Genomic DNA, 27,596 nt, shown 5'->3' with positions numbered 1-27,596 from the left:
TTTGCTTTGTATGAAGTTTTTCCACTTGTCAGCTTAATAAGGTGTTTTGGGGGTATTTTCTATTTATATCTTATCTTTCTAGATATAAGGCAATCAAGATAGGCACCACATTAAAGAAAGAAAAAAAAACCACCCTGTACTCCAAACAATTGACAAAGCAATTTCTGTAGGTTTCCTTTGGAAATGCCTCCATTACTCCCCCAGTCTAATCACACTTAGCTATTTGTGGCACTGCAACACAGATAAGAAAATACCACAACTGTGGCTCTAATGCACCATCAGACCCTCAAGCTTTGCTACAAGCAAAAGCAGTTAATTCAGAACTTCTTATAAAATAGCACAGATTCAAGTACTGAGCTTAGGCTTTTTACTAAAGTGTAAATGCTTGCAATTTATATATACCTGAAGAAAAATAATCCTATGTTCTGAGGATATATTCACAGAACTAACCATAGACTGATGTCAATAAGTGCTTTGTGTTTTGCAGCCAAGAGAACAGAACTTAGTGAGGTATCGTTCCTCCTTCCTGCTCCACTTTCTGGAAACTCAATCAAGCAAGACTGACAGTGCTGTGACCTCCTCCCCAGCCCCACTGCACTCACCCACTCAAGTGCTCACCAATGAGAAAGTTAGCTCTGATCAATGGAGAGAACAGACCAATGGGTATGGCTGATTAGAGAATCAGCCCTGGAGAAAAACATCCCTCAAGAGGATGATACTGCCAGCATTTTATGACCACAGTCTGACTTTCTGCTGCCACACTCTACAGAAGCATGCATGAGAGCTCTACCTAAAGTTGCCAGCTGCTTGAAGTGCAGACAGGCGTTTGGCTGGCCCAGCAGATCCAGGCGGTGATACAGGAGCTTGCTGCTGGGGACAGTGTTGAGATTCTTGAGTTGCTTCACGGGTATTTCTGGTTGTATCACCACAACGCACAGAATAAAGGATGTGTCCTGAACCTGGAAAACATGAGCAAGTCACCGAGACCTTCATTTTGTTGCTTCATCAACAATCACTTCTAACACAGTTTTATAGATGCTTACTGAAGAGCCTTTAATAGACCCCAGGGTTCAGCTTCACAGGTGGCAAATATACACTGGTATTCCCATTATGAGGAATACTGACAATTTAACTCCAGAGATTTTATCACTCTTAATCGTGTACTGCATGGGTCACATGTTTTACTGGTTTGTGTACATTTAAGTATGCTGTAGTACAACAGAATGCCAAAACTTGCCCAACTGCTCAGTAAGGGTGCTTGATATTCAATGTAGCATTATAACATTAGCCTTCTCTGTGAATTTCTGTTATCCAGTGACAGATTTAATCTATTAAAACTGCTCAGCTTAATCTTTAAGGCTGTATTTAACTTAATGCTGTGAAATGATCCACAAGTACCATCCTAAGTTTGCTGGCACAAAGAAGTAGCCAATTATTTCTAATATCAGTAAAATTTAATTTTACATTCTGTTTTAAGGTCAGGGTCAAAATTAGTGTTCACATACGTTCAAAAATTAAACTGGAGAATCAAAGAACATAGCAATATTTTGTACTTCTCTATATTCAATATATTCGTATACTCCCCTATACATTAACTTACTCAGTGCCACAGTGCAACAGCATCACGTTAAGCACTTACCATTTTCCAGGCATAGCTGACGTTGTAGGCCTCTTTTCCAACTTCTCTCAGTTTGTTTACATGCCAGGACAGTGAGGAGTTCACAGGGACTGTAATGATCTGGCTGCCCAGGGGAATGCTATAGGGGCAAAAACAGCACCCAGCATTTCATTACACACTGAGAAAGCTCCTAAAGAGTACGTACATAAAAAATATTGGAAGCTCTGAAGGGGCCAGCTGTTATCTGTCTTAAGTGAACAAAAGCCTACCACCACATGTTGAGAAAAATCTTTTGCAGCAAAAGAAAAGAACATTTCAGTTTCTGTTCTGTGGCTTCATACAGCACGCGATCACCACTCGCCATTGCCTGACCCAACGTTAATACTGGAACCGCAGTCCTCATCTACTGTCAATTTAAATTTAAGTTAAGAAAGACTCAACTGAACACAATCTGATTGTGAGGAAGGGAAGATGGTGGCTCAAAGCGAGGAGCTGTTTTAACTCTGAAGCTAAAACAAAACTTCATATTAGATGAAGGATAAAGAACTGAGACCAAATACTGGAAAACCTTCCTGACGTGGAAGAGAGATTAGAAAGAATACCTGCCACGCTGGCTGTGGAAAGCTTGCTTTCCTTTGCTGCAGACAAAAAAAAAAAAACAAAAAACAAAAAAACAAACAACAAAAAAAAAACAGGACAGTTCTGCATTTGTAATGTTCTCTGAATGCTCCTCTAAAACTACTTCTGGTGCCCAAAGGACTGCTAATGTTCAGACGTGCATCCCGGATTCCATACCTGAGGATGTTCTGCCGCACCAGCTCGAATTTAGGAATGTTCTCATAATGAATGATATCCGTGTGGAGCGGTGGCTCAGACAGCAGGTAGGGCCTGGTAAGGGATGGGTGCATAAGGGTGTACCCTGAAAAATAAAGACAGTGGCATGCAGTGAATGCTCTGAAACAACTAAGCCCAAGAGGAAAACTTTTAGGAAATAAAAAGAAAACTAATATAGTCATTAAGTACGAGCACTGATTAACTTTTACACGTTAATAGAAGTGAACAAAATAGCAATATTATCAAAAGGGTTGCAAAGTAAGAATTTCCTAAGTTGCAAATGAAAGACAGATCAAAGAGCCAAGCAATAAAAACGGTGTGGGATCAAAGGAAAACAGCTGAACATACGTGTGCACCAGCTCTGCCTTTTGCCCTTCACCATAGAAGACTTAAGGTTTTCCACGTGTACAACTAAAGCAGCAGTAAGCATTTCCACATCAAAACTCCCATACAGAAATCTCATGTTATGAATCCACCCATAGACTCTAGCTGGTAGCTCTCAGGCAAAACTAACTGAACACCACACCATTAATCCTTTCACAAACACTATCATTCATTACTTACAGCCAATTTAGATACGTGAGAATTAAGCACGTAGTTTTGATGGCTAATGACCTCAGTGGGAATAAAAGAGATTATTTTAACCAAAGAAATTACCTTTATTATCAATGAGAAATGTGTAGGAACCCAATGAGTCCTGGTAATAGGTGACATCTTCCAAGATATATGCAAGATTAACATCTACTCCAACAATCCCTAGCAGCAGGTTCCCAAAGTAGCACGGTTTACTTACAGTCATTATCAGGCCTTGAGAGGAGACAAATAACATAAAAACATCATATAACAAATAATTACAAGATAACAAAATGTTAGATAAATTTTATAAAGTATTCCATACTGGAATGTGAACAAAAATTGGTGCTCCTACAGGCAATTCGAGGAGGTTATCTGTTGGGTCTGGCTGGTTTTAGTCACTCTCCCCACTTATTTTCTATGTTTCTGATAGTGCCCTGAGATACTTCCATCAGTTTACTAAAACACACAGTACATTTAATGTTTTGGGCTTTTTTGTCAGTCTACAAATGGGTACCTTATACTAAGAAATGCATTCACATGATATTATTTTGTTCCTTCAATGCTGTCATTAAACACAATTACAAAAAAAAAAAAAGAAAAGAAAAGAAAAGAGGAAGAAGTAAGAGGGAGAATTCATACTTGTAAAGCAACAACAGAGATGAATTATTGCTCATCTAATTGTGTATTCACAATGTTACACGTCTTCTGCTTAACTAAATCCCAGCATAGCCACCACACTGGGAGTTATTCCCATAATTACACAATGGTTTGAGAAGCACCTCTTGTGCCCAAGGTAAGAACTCTAGGTAATACCCTACTTCTCTTACTTTCCATGCCATTGCTGTTTGGAAACTCAGCAATTCATAAATACAGCATGAATAAACATTGAAGCATACTTAAAGCCAACGCAAGACAAACGTCTATTGCACCACTCCTAATCCTCCCCTTGCTCAAATTTTCCATTATGCTTGGATATGGCTTTGTGAGAGAAAGCTGATGTTAGGAGACACAGCAAGTTGCAAGCATTCTGACTCAGAGGAGATTTACTCTGGAATAGCCTTAAGTTTGGTTAGGGAGCAAACACCCAATCTAAATCAAGCGCCTTTGAAATCCATTCAGCATAACCCCAACTATTACAGGATCACAGAACTGCAGCCAACACTAAGAACATGCAAAGTCTTGAATGAACAGATTACAGAGTTTTTTTTATGTTGTCAGAGCAATATGAAATCACGGGTGTAATCCCTAACACCTTCGTGATGTTTTCACATCTCTCTTCAGAACTGCCCTAGAGAAATGTCAGGTGGGCTACCCAAGACCAAGCAGGGCTAAACCCTACAGCACTGACCCTTCAAGTGATATCTATCACTTACCTAGATAGATACCACTGGTATCTATCACTGACACCCACTGATATCAAGAACTTCGAATCTCTCTGTCATTTGGATATAGTAGTGAGATTAGGTAAAGCTGAACATACAGAGTTTGTTAAAGTGGCATCAAGTTTTAAGGTAAGAGGGCAGATTCATGTGCCTTCCACCACATCAACATGAATTAGACACTGGAGGGAGGACCAGACTACAGCCATCTGCTGTATGAAGGTATTCTTCTGGATGCAACCACAATCTAGGGAAAAACTGACACTAAGACACTAAAAAGCATCCACTAAATTCCATTTAGGCCTCGCTGCCAGCCTGGCTGGGGGCGCTCACAGCCAGCTCAGGCTTCCTGTTCCACCCAGTGCTGGGCACAGCCCAACTCCGCTGAAGCTAATAGCAAATTTTTGACAACACACAATAATCTCTCTTTGATTTTTATACTCTAATGCAATGTAAGCATTTACCATCTCCCATTTCATCTGAGAAAGGCAGGCTGAAGACCGCCTCATCGATCATTCGGTTGGGGAGGTTTGTATAGAAGCGGCCAACTGTCGTTTCCAGGTTACTCAGCTGGTTTAGGACCATCATGCTGCCCTTGATCACAGGCAGGGTTGTTCGATCTGGAACGCCATACTTCACTGAGTTCTGCTCTGCCAGGTCTCGGAGGAAGGCCAGTTCTTTCAAACCTGTCACTCCCTCTGAAACAGAAACAGAAGGGAGAGGATAAAAAGCTTACTTACCATCAAGGCTTCTGTAACTTATTCTGTAGTATCATAAATACAAGCAATTAGCAAGTACAAAAGGTTATAAGGTTGCCTCTCATACACTCCATGCACAAATTCATCATGCTACTCACACCACTACTTTAAACAAAGACCTTTTTAACGAAGACTTGTGTGACCTATAAATCCACAGGACAGCTCTTTGTTCTCCACTGATGGTTAGTCCACAGAAAGGACCAGGAGCATATCATATGCCCATAGAGATAACAGGCTTTGTTCTTTAGCTTAAACATTAAAGCCTCCCACTTTACATAAGTCACAGACTCAACTCCTGCAGGCAAATCAAAGACTTTTGTACATATTAGAACTCAAATGAGTATTTAAACTTACAGTAAAATGATATATTAGCCTTAGCATTAGTTTCCTTGGCTGGAGTCTGTGCAATTTTCAGTAATACAACGTATAGCCTTCTTACTTAAAGCTTTGTTGGAAAAACACAGGAAGCCAAAGTGAGTGAGTGATCTTCATATATAACTTCACTCTCAAGTTAGGACCTAAGTTATCAAAGCACTTCAGCTTGACTGATGTTACATTCATGCTCAGTCGCTAATGACTGAAATGCAAATCACGGGTATGCTCCTTTTTGCAGGAGCAAGAAACACTGGCAATCCCAGGAAGGTCTACAGTTGCAATAGTTATTGAATTCTACTCAGTCTGGTTGAGGCTAGACATTTTAGGCAACAATATTTCATATGCTGAGCAGCTGCACTTTGATATATAAGCATATAGTAGCACAGAGTTTTATACATGAAAGAGACAACATCTGGATACAGCCTCTGGATTTCATGGGCCAAAATCAATTAATAAACTGCTCCCAAAAGGGCGTGGAATTACACTTGGATGAGCTCAATAAACTGGTTGTGCTACCAAAGGGAATTTGCATCCATTGGAAGGAGAGCATTTCTCACCGTTCATAAGAGCGTAAGTGAGAATCATTACTGAGTTATTGAGAAAACTGTTCTCTTCATTGATGACACGTAGAGTAGCCTTTTTATCATCTTCTGAGGAATCTTTTGATGTGATCCCAGCAGAGAGAGAAATTATGACCATATCGGTATCTAAAAAACAATTACAAATACAACAAAAATTGCATTAGATTTTTAACTTGGGAAAGGACTGTGGTAAGATTCCTTCCATCTGCTTACAAACCAACATATATGGCAACAGCTTCACTTGTAAGATTCAGAGCAATCGACAGTGGATGAACGCAGCAGAGCCTTAAGAATTACTTCTTTCGTTATTAAACTTCCATTCACAGCATTTAACAACAACCCACTTAATCCGGTGCCTGCCAGCCAGCCAGCAGCCATGCTGATGGGTTTGGCAGAGCAGACCCCCACCGACACGTTGTGGTGCGCTGGAGATGAGCAGGCAGAGATGAAAGGCACCTTACGTCTTCCTGTGCTGTAGGCTGGAGAGCAGGGCTTGAGAAACACACCACGATGCACAGCTCTTTCGCACCGCTCACTTTGCATGACGCCAAACACGCTTTTCAAGCTGAGTTTGTTCTACACAAGTGGCCTCGAAGCCTTTGAACATGCAAATTCAAATCTCTGCTTACACACAATCCAATTTCATCATGTTATATCTCTGTATTAGAAGTTTTATGCGTATAATTAAGGCATTTGCAGTGATCATGCAACACCACCTAATCCAAAGCACAAGACTTTAGATGGTTATATATCAATTTTGCTGACCCACTTCCTATTGAACTTTTCTTTCCTAAGTAGGTATGAATGCCCTGAATGCTTTGATTTGTATGTTTTGTCCTCGTGACTTGAAATGAATTTCAATCAGAACTAGATCTTGACACAAACAAGTATGAGTACACTGCTATTTTATATAGATTGAGACACACTACCCATTTGCCCAGAGATTTCAAGTAATGCTGGCTCTCAGAGGCAGAGCATTTTCTTACAGTTCGGGATGAGGGTCTCCTGAGCAGGACTGCAATAGGAACTGGCATAAAGCAGGAAATCCTGACGTGATCAGCAGCACAATTCCTCCCTCACATCCCAGTAGTTCCCCTCTAAGCTTACCAATGCAAATTCAGGAGCAAGGCTGTATCTCTATAGCTTCCCTGACACACCCACACATTGTTCTCTGGGAACAGGATGTGAGAAAATTAACAGTAACATGAATAATACTTCTTTCTACTTGTTTGTTTAAAAAAAAAAAAAAAGATGAAAAGATTACCTCTAAGAAAATAAGTTATGGTTTATTAACATCCTCTTCTGCAACCTATTGTCCCTCGCTCTGTGAAATCTGCAGCTTGATATATACACATTAGATCTTCAGAATCCTTCAATCTTAAGAGAAAACACAAAGGCCTTTGCCTTGTATTTTAACTTCGTGTACTTGTGCCCCCAAATAATTGTTCTATGTGAAACCTGGACAAAATGTGTTGGTTTTTTTTTCACATCAGTTAAGAATACACCGAAACCTCCTAATCCTAACACACAATGCCAAACAGAAAAGGTACGTAGGAGGATGTTGTAAGACTGCACAGCTGATGTTCTTGGAATAACCACCCATGACTAACACGTCTTATCCCAGCCAGCTTCAGCAGCAATGGATTTTTTTTCCCCTCTAGAAAGTCGCACTCCTTTCATCATTTTGCCAGAGGATGGCAAAAACCTGCCCCTGACAACCCTGTCTTTCAGCTAAGCAATGTACAGACAGATAAACGTTTCACTTTATCTGTGGCCTAAAGCTCAGAAGTTGAATAAACCTTTAATAGCAAAAACACCATTTTATAAACTAAGGGAAAGGAACCTGAAATAGGAGCACGTTCCCTTGGTCTTTCAAGAGCACTTTAATTCCTGGGCTTTTCTTTTCAACTTTCCTGTATTCTGTACAGCAGTCTGAGCTGGGGCCCTCCAGGACAATGACAAACTTGCAATGATCTGAGCAGGCACAGCACCAAGCTATGGGATCTGCATCACATAAATGAATTGACTGAAATGATAAAGATCAGCCTGCTTGCTCTCCACCCTGCCACGGCACTGGCGGTGTTACTGGGCTCCAGCACTTGGAGCACAGCTTTAAGAACTTGCTTTCCTCTCTTCCTGGTAAGCAAAAAACATGCCACTCCATTTCATATCCATCTTTTCCACATCTTTCCCCATATCCTCATTACAACAAAAACACATAAAAGACCCCACTCTTGGAAATGGGAAGGAGAAAGCCCATCATGCATACACCAAAATTCAGAAGGATACTCTTAGATGAAGGAAAATGTACCCAGCCAACCTCAGATCCCATAAAATATCACCCACAATTGGCATTCTCAAAGAAATCCTTTTCCCTAAGAAGCAAGGATGACTTCCCTAGGATGCCAGTTAGGGAGTTACCCCTACACACACATTTTAGCAGTCTGTCAATGACCCTGCAGCAACAGCCATTTCCATTTAAAGGATCCCTCTGCACATCTCCAGCAAATAAGTCAGCTATTGGCAGATCGCTCCTGCAATTTCATGTTATAGTTCAAAAGAAAGAAAAGTCAGCAAGTAGAATAAATCAAAAGGGAATGGCCACATTCCGCAGCCACCTGTGCAGATTTTGGATCAAGCAAATGCTATTTAATAAAAACATGAGCTTTTTTTAATTTTTGGACATTCGAGACACTGCACTCCTTCAGCCTCTGCCAAAGCAAGAAGCTGAAATTAAAAAGAGGATTACAGAAGAGACTTACTTCCTTGGAGTTTTGTGCCATTGTTTGTATTTCGTATCAACTGGAAAGCCTTTTGAAATCCTATTGCATGCTGCGTGGGGCTGTCAGATGACTTTATACTGCTAACGAAGGTGGACATCTTCCTTTTTGTCTCACTAGTGGCAGGAGACAGAAACGTCTTATAGCACTGATCCAGCGAGCAGGTTCTTACTGTGTCTGCCACGGTTAACACAGAGATCTTGAAAGAGAAGAAACTATATTGGATTATCTTACCAATTATAATTCTTTAGGAACCAATATAGAAAACACAATGATAAGCCAACTGAAGAGATTCTGTGGATTTAAAATTCAATTGTTAAGAAATAAATGCTTGAGGCATAAATCCATCAGATTTGAAAAGGATTAGACTTATGGTGATTCCTAGAAAAAGAGACTTTGGTCTTTGTTTCTCAGATGAAGTCAGCTTCACACTGCTCACACATAACAGCTACTACGCTGTTCTGGGCAGAAACCTCAGTGGACTGGAGATATCTGAACACAAAATCAGCAGACAGCATTTCCAGTAAATCCTTGGGCTCCTTTTGAGGAGCGGAGGGCGCACAGAAAATGCAAAAAAGAAACCCCCTAGGAAGTGTTCACAGGAGAAGCCTTATGGTTTTTTAATGTTTCAGTCAAAGCAAGCCAAATCTACTATCAATTTTAATTCTGTAAATAAGTTACGGCATGCAGTGGCAACATTTGCATTAATATACGTTCAACATACCAGTCTTATTAAGTGAGTGGCATACTTTATTATAAATTAAGACTGATGCAAGAAAGTCATAGAATAAAGCAGTAATTATTTACTCGTAGAACAGGTTTCGTAACCACCGAGCTACTGACCAAGTAATCTCTCTCTCAAATTCATTTTCTTCACTACAGGTCTATATTCAGACAAGCATGTTTGACACTTACACGTAAATACTATTAGATCTGCTAAACTACAAGCATTTTTATACTACAGTCTGGGTATCTTCCAAACATTGTAACGTTTGTTTCACATCACTCCAGTGTAACAGCAGAATAAATCTTCTCTATTTCCTCCGTGCAAGAGGACAGCCACAGAGGTAAACATGAGTTACTCAAAGCAATCTCATACTTCAGAAGTCATCAAGCTCAGAGCGTGGTTCTCCTAATTTCACACTGTATCACACTGCTGACCAGTGCCTAAAGTCTGTGCCAAGACAAACGAGCATTTAAGGATTACACAGAAACAAGATTTTCCCTTAGATCAGTGGTTTTCACTTTTCTCAGCCTCAAGATGCCCAAATGCTTCCGCCATAGTAACACAGGCTTCCAACACGAGCTCAAGTCTTCTTCACTCATTAGAGGTAGACCACAGATCCCCACGAGTCATGGACCACAAGCAAAAAAATACTGCTTTGGCTGAAGATATCAAGCATAGTTCCAAAAAACCAAAGAAAATATGGTCACTGCATACAGAAAGCTTACCTTATCGTGTTCGTCTATAGAGCTCAGGATGACCTGAGCGGCATCTTTGGCAATCTGAAGCTGTGTCTCTGTGACTGAAGCTCCATGGTCCACAATGACAACGATATGCTTGGATTGAGGTCGAACAGTAGAAACATAGACAGGCCTGAAGGAGAACGGAATGCAAACCAATGGCATGAGTCACTGTTCCCACTAAAATTCTTGCAAGTAAAATAGTCAAGAATTGAAAACAAAAACACCCCCATGAAGAAACAATAAAATACAGAAGGAATTTTCAATTTTATGAAAGTTTCTACGAGAAGAGACCAGCAGAGGACCTGAACCCAAAGAAGAGGCCCTCATTCCCACTCCCTTTTGTTTTTAACCCAAGCCTGGTGTCAGATCCTTCTCCCTGTATCACAGCAGCTGCTTTTAGCTAGAAATAAACACCTTTGCTGAAGCAGCCGCATATTTGGGACTCCTGTATGCAGAACTTACACCATGCTTTGGACTAAGCGTGGCAAGCAAGAACTGCTTCATGATAAACACTGGGTGCCAGGAATATTACTCACATTAGAAAGTAAGTGCAATGGTTGGTATTTGCTGGTAATGTGACAAGTAAAAACCTGTGCGCTCATGCAGAGCTGTATTAGCATAGGAAGCTTGGTTTATTTTAATAAGAGAAGGCTTTTGGCCAAGTAAGGGTTTTCTCTTGGTGCCCTGGAGGGTTTCACACGGGTTATGCTCCACAGCCCCTCAGGCCTGTGCAGTCTGAACCACATGGGTCCATCTGCCTCGCCCCTGGTCAGGGCTCTCAGTGCTGCGTGCATCTATTTGTGCTAACATCAAAAGCCACAGTTGCAGCGAAGCGGCACTCAGATGTAGTCCAACACTGTGAGCTATGTGTGAAAGATTTCACAAGCTCTACTGCCAAGGTTTCAACATGGAACAAATTAGGAGGAACTTCACCAAGAAGAGAGAGGAAAAGAAGACAGAACTCTCCTCCCTCTTTAGCCTGGACCCAAAACTACATACAGTCAAGTGTTCCGGGCACTGCTTTTATTATATCAAAGCCACTGAAATCTTATTAACAGTCAAGGAAATGCAGAAGGTTTTAGACAAGCAGCAAATAGCTGGCACAAATCAGTTCTATATTGCAGAACAGCCTGCAGCTCTTCACTGGTCCTAATACCTAGAACTTAAACAGCATGTTTGATCTTCAAAGCACTTGGCATTAACTAATTAATCTGTCCAAACTACCCTCTAAGGTAAATGCTAGCAAAAAAAAAAAAAAGCTCTGATTAATTAATGGAGAAACTAAGCCCACGACTAGGTGACTTGTATGAAATCACCAATGGTTTTAGCATCAAAATTTTGACAGAGATTTGGGTATTCCCAGCTCTCACATCCTCAGATCACACCTTTCCAAGACCATGGCAAACTTAATGAAGCCCAAGCTTCAAGCTTTGATGGTGCACAGAAGATAGCACCTGTAAACATTTGGTTGCTCAACACTGACAGGAGACCCAAGCACTGCCTGCTCTCTGGCACATTCAGCTGTATGGAAATGTACTTGAATCAGTTAATGCTTTCCCTGCACAGACTGATTAAGTGGTACAATTAACTAATGCATGACCTAGCAGTGACTACAGCTTTCTCTTCTGACTTTCTCAGAAGAATCCACTTGATCCATATGCATAATACTGACAGCATAGGCCAGGGGAGAAATACCAAACCCCAACTGCTTTGCTGCATGCTTACAGAGTAGGCAGGTAGTTACCCCGAGCAGGAAAACCACGTCACCACTCAATCCTTTTTTCCTACAGTTTTCTGAGTGGAAACAGAAAACATTCACTGTTGCTGTTTCCCAGCTGCCCGTGATGGTGCAGGCTGCAGAAGCACTCCTGCCCACAGCCTTTCCAAGCTGTGGCCCTTCCAGCACCCTTTCCCAAAGCGATGTGCCTGCCCAATCAGTACAGTATGTGCTTATTACTTTGTTAATAGGGACCGACTATGAGCCAAATACAAATCAAATCTTGCCCGTGGGCTGACCAACAGTTTACAGATTACTGCTACTTACAACTTATTTGATTCGGGAGACCTGAGGAACCCGTACACGATTTTATTTTACTTCAGTTTCTTAAAAATGAAAACCAGTACTTTAAAAAACAAACCTAAGAAAACCTGAGGCACTCCAACAGGAGTTGGTCACAAATGCTGTCAGCTTGGAAAAGCAAAACACTGGGAGTTGTTTGAGGGATGCAGTTGAGGGAGGGGTCACATCATACCTGCTGCGGTGTTCATAGCTGCCTTTGCACCGGAACTTGTGGGCTGGGAAAACAGTGAAAATGCCTTCTTCTGAGCTGAAATACTGCCATTTAATGCCTGGGTTTGACTTCAGGTTATCAGCAAGAACTGAAAGACGGACAGGAAAAAGTGGGGTTACAAATGGAGGTGAGACTTGGAGGCACAACGAACATCTCACAGCTACTTGGAGAAGAAGCAGGGTCCCAAGGCCAAGCACAGGCAGCTCCAGCTGATAGCCAGAGCTTCACGTCTGCTTCACAAACAGTTCCAGTCCTTTAGAAACCTAACATGAGACGTGATAGGTACGGGTTAATAGGATGACATTTTTGAATCTCTGAAGTATAACCAGGGCCGAAGAAGCCAAGGCAGAAGAAAGGAAGGAAAGAAGACATTAAAGCAACTACATTACATATACACACACAATGTTAAACACAATAGAGTTTTAATAAAGATTAAAAAACTGTTAAAAAAACATACTGTTAAAAAAAAATCAAACGTTTATTACATTGAGGCAATCCCAAAATATAAAACAGGTTTTGCTGCTCACATCTCTGTAACCTCATCTATTAATATTACCTATTCTGGCATCTGTTAAAAAACATGTCTACATGAAGCATGTGATGTACAGTTCTGTACCTTCTATTGAGCAGCTTGCTTTTAGCATTCCTCTTTGGAGGGAGGCTGAAAATAAGCCAGACAGCTTCATCTCCTGGATCTCATTCATTATCAAATACCCCAATATTGGGGTTGAAAATCATCACAGGGCACATCTCAAATCTCAGCCAGATCCCCATACAACAAAATACCCAAGCAGCCTATGGTTTCAGTTCACATCCACAGCAGTTTAGCACTTTCTCAAGTTTCCCAGACTGGTTGCAGCCACGATGCTCTCCCAGCATTCAGCTCAGAGTAATTACCCTGTGAAAACCGCTATCTTTGTTCCCCCTCTTCTGCTGCAGATGGACAAATACACACATGTATACATATCTATCTATCTATACATGTATGTAGGGCTGGAGGCTAACCGTGTCCAAATGAGGCAGCACTAGCAGATACGTGCACGGGGCACTTCACTGCTGCTCATTTCCTAGGCTGCCATATGCTTGCTAAGACCTGTGGCCCCCATTTCAACCCAAACACCAATCTACTTTTCTCATTTTCTGGCACTTTCAAGTCGTTCTGGTAAGTGCAACCAGCTACCCACCTCCCTGCTGTAACACAAATTACAACCTGGTGTTACTGACTACATGCAATCATTTGTTCACTTTTAAACCAAACATCAGCACTATATCAAGGCTCAGCCTTGATATCACACTGCTTGGAGGAAGGCAGAATCTAAGCCTAAATGCAAAGATCTCAGTGGTACCCTTAGCTGGGGGCACAGCCTGGGGATACACGTGCCCAGCAGCACCAAACTGCTGCAAAGCCACTGCCCCTCCACTGCCATGAGGCACCAGCTGACCCCAAACTGCTGCAGCCAGAAGCAGCTGGGGAGTACTAGCATGAGAGCATTTGAATCGTTGTTCTCTCTAATTATAAATATCTAAGAAGGCAAAAAGGACTTTTAGAAAGAAAGTCCTGTGTGATAGTTTATAAAACTTCAAAGGGAATGTGATATGATAACACTTAGCACTTCTAGATACCACTTTACATCTTCAAAGGATAGTCAAATCATTAACTAATTAATCTTCAAAGAGAAGCACAAACAGTAAAAAAAAAAAAAGAAAAAGAAAAAAAAGAAGGAACTGCTGAACATAATTGCTCATTATAAAGGGGTTTCTTACAGTCCTCTTCTCCACCATTACATTTATGGAGCTGTACACCTCACGGTTCCCACCATGCAAAAGAAAAAAGATGAATTTCAGAGTAACACACAGAGTGCAGCTCTTTCTGAGAGAAAACTCCATTAAAAATAACACTTCTGAAGACATTCTAGTGTTCTTCAGAAACAACAGCAGACAGCAAACATGCTTCTTTTGTATTTATAACCTAATTCTCCAGACCCACACGCCTGACCCAGGATGTTCTGATTCCAACTGTACTCTGGCTCATGTGCTCTCACCAGAAATAAAAGATCCAATTAAAATTCTGCTGATGGCATGAGCCCAGCCTGAGGCCAGCTCACTCCTGGGGAGCTGTTTTGGCTCAGAAGGGCAAAGAGGTAACAAACCCTTCATTTACAGGCTTTCTAGCTTAAAAGGACTTGAGCAGATGGGAAGTATTTGGAAGGGATGCTAACCCCCCCAACTACTTTCACCCACCCTACCTATCAGTTCCAAGTATAGAAACACAAGGAGCACGACCACAGCACTCCACATTTCGACTGACCAGGCGTCACAGGCGGGATGTGACAGTGAGCCCTTGAACAGAAACCTGGTCCCATCCACTCATCTTCCTCAGGAAGAGCATTCTGCTAATGCTGCCTGATTTGAAACAGACATTTGGGTATTTTGGAGGCTGAGAACATGGAAGATTTACTGGTTCTCTGTTTCTCCAAAAAGATAAAGAACGAGGAATCTGATAACATAATGCACTGGTGCTGGGCACAAGTTTGTTGTTTAATAAGTAAAGGGCTATTCATATGGTGAGGACAGATCTCTTAATCTAACTGACTGAAGCCTGCGATTCCATCTGAAGAATAAAAACTCTCCCCTTATCTCTTCTGTAGCAATGGCTAAAAAGTAATCCAAATGGAAAACTCAAGCCAACATAAAACAAGCTATTTCCAAGACTAACAAGACCAAAGAAAAAGCAAAAACAAAAAACTCCACCTAACCTCAAGAAAAAAAGTGACAAAAGCAGGATTTCTAAAGGGCTGCAAGAAGTGCATCTATTTTTTTCTTCCTCCTCCCTTCCCCTACAGTTTTATTTCCTACGGCATAAAATCCAATAGAGAAAAATTGCACAAAAAAAATTGTTTATTGTTGAAAGTTTCCTGAGCTCCGCTTACCCTTTTTAACAAATGGTTCTGCCTAGAAACCAAGCCTGCTGTCTGCACCAGGGGCTCTCCAAGGCTTGGGTCTTGTGGCTTGCCTGGAGCCTGCGGTGCAGATTCCATTCCCTTCCAACATCTACAAGTTCCCCACTCCAACCCCAGTTTCTTACGCTGTGCATGGAGCCAGCCAAGATTAACATTTAAAGAACTGAGATTGAGGCCAAGCACAGCTGAGTTTAAATTTATGTTTGACCGAGAGCTTAATATAGGACAGATTATTTCATAGGCAGAACTAGGCAGGGAAAGAGAGATACCCATGGGAATTGTTTTATATTGAGAATGAAATGATCAGCCCATTCAGAAAGACGAGCTGGCAGATGGACTGGCCAGCCTGGTTATGGAAACTGTCAGCAAACGCAAGTAGAGCGCAGGAGCTCCTGCTTTTGGAAATGGAGGAACAAAGGGCTTTCAAACCTTTTCCCTACAAGGCTGACCAGTGTGGGGTCTCCTCCCAATCATGTGTCCAGTGGAAGAGCCAGCATGGCACAGTCTGGGGGAAGCTGTGGCTGCCCAGCCTGCCTAAAGTCCGAATGAGCAAAGGGAGGCAGGAGAAAAAACACATGATCCGAACAACCTGAAGAACCAGCAGCTCTTAGGAGGCTTCTCAGTGCAGGAAAATACTTCAGCTAGAGTCTGGATTCAAAGTGCAATGGATATTCTCACTCACACTGCATGGGGACACTGAAGAGAGGGGCAGGAAAAATCAGGGAAACCTTTTGTTGCTTGATCTTCACCCTCTTTCAAAGTGAGTTTTAGTTTAGAAACAACGAAGACATTTACATAGGTTCATTCAGAAACAGCTCCTGCACAAAGTGCTCTGTAAGTAAATGGTACCACAGAACTGCGTCACGAGCCAGGCAGAAAAAGTTTTAAGACAGAGAGGTGGCAAAAGCTAGGTACTTCTGAAAAACAGTAGGGGAGAGGACTGAGGGTACTCACTGCTTGCAACTCACCCTACAGCAAACCTCTGGTTTCATTACGTGTGTACCCATAAGCTGCCAGTTCTCAAAGAAACCTCTTGCTACTCCATTTCAGTTTTCCTATTCCATTTTTCTCTCAAGGGCATCTTCTGGTGGCACAAAAGATCCCACCAAAGGCTGAGTTTGAGAGCTGCTAGCAGGACAGCAGCTGGCGTGCAAAACTATAGGATAGAAAGCACCACAGAAATGATGGTGATGAGTCATATACCAGGAAATCAGCTTGTTTGCCCAGCAAAGATGTGCTGTACAGTGCACGGGATGGAAAGGAACCTGTGGGGGCTGTTTTGGTTTGGCTTTTTCTTTTTTGTAAATAAAAAACAACCAAACCCAACAACACAACCAAATGACATCTACAACCCAAATCTATAGTGTTCTCTAATTTACAGCACCATCATCATAAAAAGTTGAGAAGCAAGGTAAAACAGCTAGATAAAAGCACTACTAAGGAACCTGAAAGACATGTATTAATGCAAGTGGATCATGTAAAAAATAAAGAAAAAAATAAATCTGTGACACACTGGAGAAAAAAAAGCTTAATTGCTCAGGGATAAATCCCATGGATTTGGTTGTAAAGCACACTCCTAGCTCCTGAAGTGTGTCAAGGCAACGAATGAGTTGACAGTGAAGACAGAAATGCTCTGAGAAGACAAAGAAAGGAAATATTTCAGAATGTTCCTATATTTTGCAGTTTTTGCAACACAGCCTCACATTAGTTGAACAGGGCTAAGAAGATCAGAGAAACTTCTGTGCTTGGCCTCATCAAGAGCTGACACTATTGATGCCAAAGCAGACATGCCTAGGAAGAAAAGTACCTTGGAAGGAAAAAAAAAGAAGAAGAAAAGTGCATAAACCACAACAAAATTATCCATGGTAGGCTGGAATCAAATCTTCATGACGTTTTTATAAAGTACTTAAGGCTAAGGGCATTACTTTGGGTATCATCTTTCAATCATGAAATCTCAAATTAAGAGCATTGTGACAGTTTCACGGAGAAATAAAAGCTTGTTGCTATGGCAATCAGTGCTAATTCCCTATGCCAAGGAAACAGTACAGTCCAGTGGAAAAAATCTATAACAGAAGGAAAATACCCCAAACTCTACTACTTACCAGAATTTAAATCACGTCCAGGATTGAAGGCTCTGCTGTTGACAGTGGTGGACAGTCTATCACAGCTAATTGTCCTAGAAACGTTGGTGTTAAAATTGCCATCGAATCTGAAACAACAACAGCAACATCAGAAGAGCAATCTGACGTTACCTACTAAACATACACAGCATTTGCAATGGACAGAAATATTTTTGAAGGTTCAATGAGAAATTATTAGTTTAGAAACTCCAACATTATACATGTTTTAAGGGCCCATGAAAAATTGTGAAACCCAAAACCAGAGGACTGAAAACTCATCACAGTTGGACTGTGATACAACCACAGTAGGTTGCATTTTTTCCTTGCAGTGTTACTTGGAAGCTATGATCATGAGAGACTGAGCTCTTCCATCTAGATTAGTAGAGGTTCCAGCTTAGGATACATACACAGCATGCCATCAGCACCTGTCTCTTCCTGTGATTGAACCTTCATCACTATTAATATTTCATCATTCACCTTTTAAATAATTATACCAAATATCTTGGAAGAAAAGAATTTCTTCTTTGAGTCCTTAGGAAAAAAAATCTAGGAGTCAGAGCAACACCAAATGCACTTTTTGTGTGCTAATACTAAAGGGTTCTAAGTAACTATAAGCATTTTTGAAGCTCTCAAAGACTTAAAGGTAGTTTTGTACCGTTTACACAGGCCAATTTCACTTGTTAATATCTTTGTGACCTTGAGCATTTGATGCCATTTGACTTACAGTGATTATTCTGGGGCTTCAAAATATTTGCCTCCTCTGAAACATTTTTCTACCATTAATCTACTTCTGAGCAATGACAAGAAACTGCAGGCAAGGCCTGCAGAAGATCATTTCTGGATGAAGAGCCTTGCTGCAATGCTGGCTGTTAAGAAGCAAGTCTTGGGGAGAAACTGGGCAGAGCCGGGGTTTGTTCAACGCTGTCAAGACTATAATAGCAAATGATAAAATATATCTACATCAAAAGATCCCAAGCAACTTGATTAATACCAAGGGCACCTCAATAACTTACAGATGTGCATACAGCCCTCACCCAGCGCCATCCTAATGCTTTCACTTCAGCTCAAAGCACATATACATTGAAGACACACTAAACGTTCTTAATTTAGTTGCTTATTGCCAACTGCACATAGATGTTTAGCCAGTTCTATTTTTTCATACACGTGTACACACATATATACAAGCATGTTTACAAATACACACACCCATGTGCTATAACACAGTAGAAGCCCAAAATATTGGGAGAAAAGCTGATAAGGAAAACAAACACCATTCTTATGGCTGAAAATTGTAATTGAGAAACTGAAATTCAGAAAGCTGCACCAAATATGGAGCCCAGTAAAAACAGAGTGAGATGGATCGCCTCATTCTGTCCCTGCAGGGCACTTGGTGGGCTTCCTAGACACAAACAGACAATAAAACAACGTGCTTCTAAGTCATCCCATTAAAACAACAGTTAACAGAAACAAAAACTGAGGCCACAGACAGATGGAACTGGTTACTGCAAGGAAATGTCATGTTCTGACTGCAGGAAGCAAGTCTTTTAAAGCAAACTAAATCCCTCCCACTCCAGTATCTTTTCTTTCAGCCCTGTTGTTCAAAGCCCTCTCCTCCTAAAGGAATGAAGCAGCTGCCCCAGGACAGACAGACAGGGGACCTGCTGTGAGCCCATCTCTTGGTTATGGGATACTCACACGTGGGACACAGCAGAACCTTGTATGACTTAGAGATCTGTGAAGACTGGGGAAAAGCATTTGTTAGCAGGCTTAAGATCACCTCTTCTGTATAAAAGTGGATCCACTTGCAGAAATGTTGGTATCACAAAACCAAACAAGCACTACTGAAGCAGGCACAAGAGCTGGCAGAGATGGCAGGTTGGCATCCTGCACACCACTCGTGCCAGCACAGCCACACTGAAGGCTGGGCTGCATTTTTTGCTTAAAGCAGAGCCTTAGCTTCCAAGCAAAGAGTGCAGCACAGCCTTCCCCATGTTCAGAAGTGTGCTCTTCAAGCGGAGGAGTCATTTCCTGAGAGCTTAGGAGTGCACTCCTGAATGATTTCCTGATTCACAAATAACCAGTCCTTTATGCAAACACACAACAAAACCACAGACACTTCTTTGGCCTTTGCATTGGCTTAAACGCCATGATGCAGAGCCACAAGAAGCCCAGTTTTATTACATGGCTCGAGCTCAAGAGAGCAGAGGTTCTTTGCAAAGAAAACCTAATCAAATTTAATTTTTGAATATGCAAAAAATGAATCATTGCTGATTACTATTTGTTAACTTTTTAGTGTCTTCATTGTAGGATAGGAGCATCAATGAAAACAGTGTCACCTTAAGCTGGCGGGCTGTTTAGTCATTTTCATCCATACTCATAAACACTGTACACATTTTAATGTAACTATATTAGTTGTGGAAGTGATGAATGAGTCAGTGCACAAAGTTACTGAGGCACCAACTCTTCATGACCTCCCTCTCAAACTTAAAAGACTTAAAAGAAAGGGAAAGTGAGATGGATACAATTAAGTGCCCTCCACATGGGTAATCCTTTAGGAATTATTTAGAATAGCAACAGTTTAAATGTAGCTCCAATATAAAAAACACTGAAAAGATACATTTTTTTTTTACATTGAAAGTCACCATATAGATACAAATATGCACAGAGTGAACATTTTTCCTTCCTTCTCTCTGTACTTCAGTACACAAAGCACAGAGGGAGTCCCAGAGCAGTGGGACACACAGGGGTTCTCTTCTCTCTTTGCAATATTTCCCACACCTCAGTCCTTCGACAGCCACATCAGTGAGCACAAACACAATCTGCTCCTACCCAGCAAGCAGAAATGGTGCTCATTCTTCTGCTGGATAACAAGTCTTTGGACTGAGATTAATTAGCAAAGGATGGGCTTCACATAGCACATGCTTATCTTCGAGCAAAACAAGCTGGGAAAGAGCTAGAGACTGCAAATTACACATCTCAGTGCTAGAGAAGTATTTCCAAGGGATACCCCTGGACAAACTCTCAGGGAAGGATAACGACTTTCCAGGATGTTAGCTAATTGCCCCAGTGCTCCCATCAAAACCTATTAGCGATGGCAACAGGATACCTCATTAGCACTAACATTATTCACGTCTCAGTAAATGCCAAGTTTTAATTCAAAATCACCTGGAATTTTCCTCTGCTCTTACATTTTGCCCAAATCACCTCTCACACTCACTCAGAACAGTACCTGCATCGTGCCATGCAACTCTCACACCACTCACACTACTGGCTCCGAGTTACCCATGGGGAGGTTGCATCTCTCTGGATTTAAGATGTTGAGTGCTTTGCTCCATCGCTTCCTCATGCACTGAAAGCTGCCGAGCTGCATTTCACATCACTCCCTCATGGCAGATCTCAGCACAGGGTTTTGAGCAGATGACCATTAGGTCCATTTCTGGCCCACTTCTGGGAAGGCAAAAACAGAAGAACCAACCCCAGCAGTGCCCTGAAGCCATGGCCCCCCCATGGCCACCGCCACCCCTTGCTGCCCTGCCTCAGCCTGTTTGCATTGCTCCTCTTGCTCAAGCATGCCAAAGTACTTCAATGCAAGAACTGACATAGGCAAGTCCCTCTGCTTTTGCTGGTGAATATTCTGTTGCTCATCAGGACAAGGAAGGGATAGATGTCTAAATGATCAGCAGCAAAGCTGGAAGAAGAAAGCAAAGAAGTCCTGCAGCCTAGGCCAGCCCTCCTTTCTCCTTCTACAGCATACATGTAGCAAAAGGCAAATAAAGTTAAGGGGAAAGCGGTGTAAATAAAACATGCAGAAGAGGAATTTTTTATAAGGCCATGAATTAAACAGCAGCCCTCAGACACAGCTGTCATCCTCTGCTCTGAGCTAAGTGGGTATCTGCTTGCCAGCTGCAGTTGGCTGCAACTCACCTTGGAATGCCTTGTTTTGCATCCTGCTGGATCTGCAACACATGGACCCAGAGGAGAGCAGCCCCTGGCACAGGTGTGGGTGCTTGGGAAGCCCCAAACAGAACCTGGAGAGGCAGCACTGAGGCAAGCTGACACTTCAACATTCACACTCAGTTTAATCACAGCAGAGAATTTCCCGCATGCTTCTTATGGCTGCTCTCAGCTGTTTCAGTTATGTGCTATCAGACAATTTGGTGCTCATCAACACTAAAGCAACAACTAAACCCAAAGCTTCAGCACTGCAGTGGGTGTTTGCAGCAACCACTGCTTTCCTTGGCTGTACCTTTCCTGCTGTTTACATACAAGTTCCATACAGTGTGTGTGCACGGGGCACATTTTCTAGCGTTGTGCACACCTTCATGTCATTTATTCTGGAAGAAGTTATTTCAGGTTTGTATTTCAGGATTTACAGGCAAGCATTGATATCCGTATGAGGAAGGCTGAATTTGTAACAGCGTTTCCCACTTCTGCCAACAAAAAAGACAACAGATTGGGCAAAGTGAGCAACAGAGCTGTTGGACCAAGGCTGCTTTTGGAATTTGGCTCCAAAGCTCACAGTGCCACAGCCAACCCTTATGGACGTCCTCCAAAAAGAACCCACAACGCTATGTTGAGATGTAATTAGTTTTTGTACTTACTCAAACAAGAGGAAAAGAACCCCAAAACATTGGCTGAAATTCAGTTTCAAGACCAGCCCCGTCCCCCCACCCCCTCTCCCTAAAAATCCCTTCCTTCTGGATTCACTTTAATGAACAACCGATCGAAACTGCATCCCGAGGGAGCAAACAGAGCAGCGACTCCCACTTTGATCTCTTCCCCATGGAGAAACGCACTCCCTGCCTGGCTTGCAAGATGTTCACTTGATTGACGTTTGCTCTGATGTGCAAACTGCTTTGAACTTCAGACATTTAATTCCCATCAGGCTGCACTCATTTTTATTCTCCTTCAACAGGATTTACAAGCAGGAGATCAGCAAATGCAGAAGATAAAATAAATTTGCAAGAGCTTTGAATCTCACATCAAAACAGCATTCAAGTGAGCTCCGATTGGATTTTGTTTGGCCTGAATTTGCAGTGTAAATCAGCCTCTTTTGTACAGTTTCAGTCTGGGGACAAATAAGGGAGCAGTGCACAGAAATGACATTTGAGCAGCGACTGAGGGGCTCTCATTGTTCTGAAACCCATTTTGTTCTGTCCTGTTCCACCCACACCAATTTCAGGACAATTTTAGTATGCAAATGGAATGATGGAAGTTCAATGAAAATTCGGCATTTCGTTTCAGATTCTCAGCTAAGCACACCTTCCTGATAGTAGGAAAAGACCTTCACTCATATTCTATGTGCTTAAACCCTTGGATACAGTAGGAACCAACCACATACTCAAACAGAATGTTGAAAGAACAGTTTTTGTATGGTCAGTTCCATTAACAAGCTGTTGATGATTCCGTTCGCCAGTTTCTTAGGGCAAGGCACAGAAGTTGCTCTAATTACTTCAAGTCCTGCTTGGAAACGTCCAAGTGTATTTGCATGTAAAGTGTATTTAGCCATCTCCTAAACAATCTCCTGCTGCAGTTCCTGAACAAAACAAGGCACCACCACTGCCCTGTGGATGCTGCCTGCATCTTCTAGAAGCCCACACACATTACTGCAGATACTCCATAAGAAGAGGAAATGCATCTTAAATTTCCTTTAACATGGCCCACCCACTTCTGCTTTGGAAGTGCAGCTCTTAAGATATTGCAGCAACTGAATGGATCCCCGTTATCTCCCACTTGACTGCTCAGAGAGGAAAGATAAACACTGAAGGGGTTGCGATAAGACTGAACTGCATTAGCAAATATTTAACCATCTGTTTAAAAAGGAAAATCCTGACCACTTCTGAAGGCGGCACCATAGTCTGGGAGTAAATGATTTTCAAACATAGGTTTGTAAATTCACTTACTCAAACAGCTCTGCTGTGGGTGCATAACGCAGCGCTGCCAACAAATATTTCTCCATTCCATCTCCTTTCATAAATTTAGATAAAATGCATTCCTTGGGCACTTAGCAGTATTGTTAAGTAAGGAACAAAACCAGATTTCCAGCTGCCTCGAAACACATACATTAGCAGTAAAGCATTAACTGCATAGCAATGTGCATCTCCAGGAGACCTGCGACCGTCTTCCATAGACTCCAGCAGTGGAGCCCACCTCTGTTCTCAGGGAGCAAGGAGATGAGGGGACACTCCCAGCACACACCAGGACAGCACTGGGAGCCAGAGTGGGGCAGGGGAGGAGAGGAGGAGCCCTGCCTTAGGAATATTTTGTCTCCCTTCAAAAATGCCCTCTCTGCCTTTGTGGGGGGAAAAGCTGCAGAGGCATCTGCACGTTCCCTAACAAATGCAAGTGAATAAGAAGCTATAGCCTCTTGTATTTTTGGGTTGCAGCCACCTCACTGCAGTTACACAGGACTTTCACATGCTGAGAATGCCAATTCCATAAAGCTCATACTCACAAACAGTGCCTGCAAGTGGCCAGCTGTGTGACCATGCCTTTACCCTGCCTGGTGAAGCCAGGCTTGCACAACCCCACCTCTGAAAGCTCTCCATATGAGACAGCCAGCAGTCAACTCCTCCCAAAAGGCTGTTCTGCACACCTGGCAGGTGATGACCACTCCAGCATAACACACACCACCAAATTAACTACTTTTTGGGTGTGGAAAGTGTTTGATTTTCCTTCACCTGCAAATATTCAGTATAACTCACCTACTCACTACTGTCCAATCCAACACAAGTTTTACTGGCTCTGAGCACAGGCTGCCCAGAGCTGTGGGTGCCCCATCCCTGGAGATGCCTGATGCCATGGATGGGCCCTGGGCAGCCTGAGACGGTGGGGTTGGGGGGCTTTAAATTCCCTTCCAACACAAGATGTTCACAAACAGGAGATACCCTCTTGCACACAAAGGCATTATCCCCTTCAGCAGAAAGATACTTTAGTTAAAACATTGTCTTGACCACCCAATTCAATCCTAGTAGAATGTCTGGAGACTGCCTGAAATCTGTTTTCATAGCCTCTTCAGCAGCCTTCATTAGTGAGGAAACACAAAGCCTTACTTTCCAGGAGGAGTTTCTTCAAGGCTTAGTAGATTCGTGTCACTTGACTTCCATTCTCCTTATCTTCCATCAGTTTACCAATCTGCCTTGCTAGGAGCCCGGAAGCACTTTATCCGCGTTAACCCTGCCTGGCTGGAGCAATGCCATAGGCTGTACTCATCTCAGTGGCAGCAGGCTCCTCCTGCACATGGCCACAGCCATGGGAAAGGGAATAAGGTGCCACGCTCTGACCTCATGGGCACTAATATGGCCCATAGGTGAGAGTAGGTATGGAATGTTAGTGCCATCTGCTTCTGTGCTTGTTGAAGCGATGCTGTCTGGTTGCTCTTCTCACCTATTTTCTCACCTTCCATTGTCACTATGTTTTTTTTCATTTCCAAATCTTAGGTAGGACTGAAAACACAAACAGTAGTACCTGTAGCAAGGAACAGCATTGGCTAAAGATCCACCTCTGCTTCGCAATACTTGCATACATACTTAACTGTACGATTCATTTCCATTTACGTGAGCACACACTGAAATGCTTTGGTAAACCAGATGAGTGTAAGCATATGATTAAATGTTTGCTGAATTAAGACCTATGGAAGCATCACTTACAGAATGGCTCAACAGCCACCAGCTGCACTACCTCATCAAGTAGGTCCCCCATATTTAGTTTATTAAATTTCACTATTTTCCAAAGCAAACCAGTGCCATTGCACAAACCCACCTCGGTAGAGAGGACAAGTACACGGCTGATGGTACATATACCAGTTTGGTTGCGGTATGTTGGGTACAGTATGGCAACCAAAAGCAGCACAGTCAGCCTGCTCACTGATTCAGAGCAGCGTGCGTCTCACCATGTGCTGAAATCACAGCTGCATGGAAACTTACCCACCAGGGCTCTTCATCGCAGAAGCCAACATCACATAATGGCAATCAAATAAATGTTTTCCTTATCATATCTCACTGCTCCACTGAACAAGCACTTTAAGTGCCACGTCCATTTTATGTTCCAGCTTGTGCTTTGTTGGTTCTGTTTCATATCATTTATTTACAGTCACAGAGTGTGGTATCCTCTATCCTCACAGTTTATCTCAAGCAACACAGCAAGCTGCCTTGTAAGCCAGTGCTCAGATTTTCAAGACGAATACAAGCATACACAAGGCCACAAGGATAATTTTGTTAATGCTAACAACAAATAAGATTATTTTGAGTTCTTCTTCTGGTGGCTTGGAATCTTCATTTACTTTAGTTCTTTAGGGAATATTTCATTATCTCCACTTCATACAGACTAACAAAATTGCATAGCAATAAAACTTTCAAACAAACAAAGATACTTGGAGAAGAAAAACGTAGAGAAAACCACTTTAAATTATAACACTATAATAATCTTGGGTACAGCTTTCCAACAGAACAATTAACAGATACGCCTCATTTTAATAGGTAGTAACATGCAATCAATAACATGAAGAACATCTCAGGGGTTTGACTCCTGTCAAAGCGTTCAGGTTATTCCAGATGGACAGAAACAAGGTACAAGAGCTTTCAGTGAGATCACATCCTTTTATGAAACAGCATCTTGCATTTTGGTGTCTCAATGGCTTAATTGGAAGGGAAGTCTTTCAACCACTTACACGGATGTACAAGACAGTGAGAAAATCCAACTGACAGATGAACAACCACCTCCTTCCACATGAACAATTCCACCTTCCTCTTGACATCACTGTGTTACATACCAGTTCTAGTAATGCCACCTTGAATACCACCATTACCTTTCGTTCCAGACAATTTAACCAAAAAGGGGAAATCTCCCTGATGAAAGGAGATGCCACAAAGAGACGGAAAATGGAAGGAGGACCAACAGGGAGGAGAGGCAGAAGGGAGAGAAATGACAAAAGGAAAATATGGCAACCAGCACAATACTAACAACTTGGATGTTCAGTTTCACAGGAAAAACAAGATTTTACATTCTTTCTTAGTATGACTTGCAGACAGCTTCCTAAAGATGGCAGTGGCTATACTTCCAATACTTCCATACTACAGTTCTTCGGTAATAAACACTCGAAAAGCTATTGCTGAAGCACAGTCTGGAAGATGCTGCAGACTGACAGACCAATCTGGTAACCACTTCAGCAGGTTTGCTATTATCAAGCCAAGTAACTACATAATGAAAATAGTGTTATAGAGACCAGATGAGGAGCCCTGCAAATAGAAAATCCACGTCTATACTCTGCCAGCTGTGGCCTCCTGTTCATTTTTTAAATTGCTTTTGTTGATGGATTCTCATGCGAGTCCACCATAGGAAAAGAAACTTCTGATGGACTTCCAAGGTAAGTCATTTTGAAGGACGATGTGAAACGAAATTCATGAAAGTTTCCAGGCTAAGAGCAGAGCTCGTTTTTTATTAAAAATTATGCAATCCTGGCAAGGGGGTTATAAATTTCCTCATTCCTCCTTTTCTTCGCCCCTTGCTTTCAAGCGTTACTGCTGATGTCCAGCCCCTGCACGGAGACACCAGGCAGCTGAAAGGTGTTCATCCTCAATTCATCCCTGACCTTTCTGCTAATGCTGCCAGGAGCCTGGCCATTTAGCACCAGAGGCACAAGCATTTTATGTGGCCACTCTGTCCAGTAGGAACTGCACTGAGACCACTAGGCCTACCCCATAGCCACAACCAAACAGAGAGGTACTGGTTTCTTTGGAGCCACCTGAGGCTTAGTTCTATCCAGATTTCTTCCTTTTAAGCCAATCAAAATAAACAAAAGCTGAAGAAGCCTTTCTCTTCAGGCACAGATTCATACCACATATTTGAATGCAGTGAGC

The 27,596-nt window shown here is 42.1% G+C and overlaps 1 protein-coding gene across 6 annotated transcripts in view; it reads right to left on the bottom strand.

Moving 5' to 3' along the window:
* The window catches only part of CACHD1 (cache domain containing 1), a 130,495-nt gene that overhangs the window by 18,212 nt on the left and 84,687 nt on the right, over nucleotides 1-27,596 (bottom strand). For all 6 annotated transcript variants that reach the window (XM_046944716.1, XM_046944717.1, XM_046944718.1 and 3 more), the window contains 10 exons: nucleotides 17,722-17,828; nucleotides 12,621-12,747; nucleotides 10,354-10,498; nucleotides 8,884-9,100; nucleotides 6,098-6,247; nucleotides 4,872-5,105; nucleotides 3,110-3,259; nucleotides 2,414-2,537; nucleotides 1,640-1,757; nucleotides 791-959 (listed from right to left, as the gene is read on the bottom strand). In XM_046944716.1, the coding sequence (XP_046800672.1) occupies nucleotides 791-959; nucleotides 1,640-1,757; nucleotides 2,414-2,537; nucleotides 3,110-3,259; nucleotides 4,872-5,105; nucleotides 6,098-6,247; nucleotides 8,884-9,100; nucleotides 10,354-10,498; nucleotides 12,621-12,747; nucleotides 17,722-17,828 (1,541 nt within the window). The remainder of the gene's footprint in view (nucleotides 1-790; nucleotides 960-1,639; nucleotides 1,758-2,413; nucleotides 2,538-3,109; nucleotides 3,260-4,871; nucleotides 5,106-6,097; nucleotides 6,248-8,883; nucleotides 9,101-10,353; nucleotides 10,499-12,620; nucleotides 12,748-17,721; nucleotides 17,829-27,596) is intronic.

This window comes from Gallus gallus, chromosome 8, assembly GCF_016699485.2.
Source record: "Gallus gallus isolate bGalGal1 chromosome 8, bGalGal1.mat.broiler.GRCg7b, whole genome shotgun sequence".
NCBI lineage: Eukaryota > Metazoa > Chordata > Aves > Galliformes > Phasianidae > Gallus > Gallus gallus.
The sequence above is the reverse complement of the archived record's forward strand: the minus strand, read 5'-3'. Positions and strand labels throughout refer to the sequence as shown.